Source organism: Microtus ochrogaster, chromosome 7 (genome assembly GCF_000317375.1).
Source record: "Microtus ochrogaster isolate Prairie Vole_2 chromosome 7, MicOch1.0, whole genome shotgun sequence".
NCBI classification, from domain to species: Eukaryota; Metazoa; Chordata; class Mammalia; order Rodentia; family Cricetidae; genus Microtus; species Microtus ochrogaster.
The window spans coordinates 36056608-36058941 of NC_022014.1; the positions used below are offsets into that span (position 1 = coordinate 36056608).

Consider the following 2334-nt stretch of genomic DNA (forward strand, 5'->3'; position numbering starts at 1 on the left):
GGATCTCTGTGAGTTCGAGACCAGCCTGGTCTACAGAGCTAGTTCCAGGACAGGCTCCAAAGCCACAGAGAAACCCTGTCTTGAAAAACAACAACAACAACAACAACAACAACAACAACAACAACAACAAAAAGCCTTTGTTATCCGTCCAGAAAGTGGTTCTGAATCAGCAGACCCGCCTGGGCAACCTGTTGTGCTTTCTCATAGGCACTTCCATATCTTTATTACAATCAAAATGAAATATTACTTGGCCACTCTGCTTGGTGGCTGCTTAAGGTTGGTAAGGTCTCTTCTTGGTGCTCAGCATAAACATATTTTCCTTTAATAAAGCTATTTGCTAGGCTTCTTCTCTATCTTCATACTTACTGAGTTCTGGGAACAGTTTATTTTGCAGTCTTATAAAAGTCAAGGCAGTTCACACTGAAAATACTGCACCTCGTCCATGAAATGTACCTGATTGTCCTATAAAAAAGCCTTTTGTCCCAACCTGGCTTTCTTTAAGAACAAAAAGACAGCATGAAGGATCCATGCCCCAAGGCCCCTGCTTGCCTGTGAGAAATTCTTATGCTCTAGTTTCTATTTCATTTAGTGAGTACCAGGGCCTGGTGAAGCACACAGGAGGCTGCCACTGTGGGGCCGTTCGTTTTGAAGTTTGGGCTTCGGCGGACTTACACATCTTTGACTGCAAGTGAGTATTTTATCTTCCCAGATGGGCTTAGAAGACTTGAGGAGCCAAAAGGCTGTGTTTCAGACCAGCCGGGGGAGTTGGGGTGTAGATGAAACTGTAGGCCATGAGCTGATAACTGTCACATCAGGTACTGGGGACATAAAGGCTCATTGTTCTGTTCTTTCCCCTTGTGTGTATGACTTGGAATTTTGAGTGATAATTCAGAACAAGTTATTATATGTGTGTAGTGTGTGTGTAGATCAGAGGGCAGCTGTGGTGTCAGTTCTCTCCTTGGTCCTAGGGTCATCCAGTCAGCAGGCTGGTGGTAGGTACCTTTACCTGCCAGGCTACCTTGCCAGTCCAATTATTTATTTAGCTAGTTTGTTTATTTATTTTTTTGGAGACAGGGTCTCTCAGTGTAGCCCTAGCTATCTGTCCTGGAAGTCATTGTGTAGACCAGGCTGGCCTCAAACTCAGAGATCTGCCTGCCTTTGCCTGAGTGCTGGGATTAAAGGTGTGGGTCACTATCACCTGGCGCTATAGTTTTTACTTAAATTTATCTATTTAACACCTATGTTTTATGTGTGGAGCCTGTGCCTGTGTGTACATGTACTACAGAGCTCCCCAGTACAGTTCAGGTGGCAAAGCAGGGCTTTCAGGGCCGTGACTAATGGGCTTCATGCCTCTGATTGGTACCCCTGATTTAGGAGTGATTAGCAGGAGGTGGATCAGGCTGGCCATAATTCTCTGCTGCGATGCTGGGAACCCCATCTTGAGCAGAATCTTCTTAGGCGTCTACTGCTGAAGCTAGATGGAGGTGATCGGGTGGAGAGCGTGTGCACCCAGAAGGTCCTAGAAGGTTTCCGTGTGCTGGCCCTCTCTGCCGCCTGGATCAGTGGCAGGCCTGCTCCTTAGCACCTTCCCTGGCATAATAATAGCGTGAGAACAGCAGGTTCTGCCTTCTGGACCAGCTGTTGGCATATACTTAACTTCTCAAGAGGGTCCAGTCCTTTTACCTCTAATGGTACCTGAATTTCGTATGAATAATAAATACTATGGATTTCCTCAAGTAGAGAACTGGCTCACTAATAGAACCCAGATTTGGAAAGAAGCATTATGGCATCATTTCTTGGAGACTCCTATGCTAAGACAGAGTGTTTTAAAAGGTGAGTTAGGGCTGGGGTGGAGCTCATTTGGTAGATTGTTTGCTTAGCATGTCCAAAACCCCGGATTTGATGCCCACCTCTGCAAAAACTGGACACGATGTCACATGCCTGTCATCCTGGGGGAGGTAGAGACAAGGATCAGAAGTTAAAAGTTGTCCTCGGCTGCGGAGTGGTTGTGGCCAGCTTGTGTCCTTGAGATTCTTCTCTCACAGAAACAAGTAAATAAGCAAGCAAAGAACAGCTCAAAGCCATCTTCAACTCTACAGCGAGTTGGAAGCCAGCCTGGGGAGACATAAGACCCTGTCTCAAAATAAAGATAAAATTTAACATGACCCTTCTGTCTCAAAGAATAAAATAAAGTTAAAATTTTTAAAAACTGGGGCCGGGCGGTGGTGGCGCACACCTTTAATCCCAGCACTCGGGAGGCAGAGGCAGGCGGATCTCTGTGAGTTCGAGACCAGCCTGGTCTACTTACAGATCCTCCTCCTTCTACTGCTTAAA

The 2334-nt window shown here is 46.1% G+C and overlaps 1 protein-coding gene across 1 annotated transcript in view; it reads left to right on the forward strand.

Moving 5' to 3' along the window:
- Cenpv (centromere protein V) overlaps positions 1-2334 on the forward strand; it is a 23694-nt gene that overhangs the window by 3117 nt on the left and 18243 nt on the right. The window contains exon 2 of the mRNA XM_026780788.1: positions 590-688. Coding sequence (XP_026636589.1) covers positions 590-688 — 99 coding nt within the window. The remainder of the gene's footprint in view (positions 1-589; positions 689-2334) is intronic.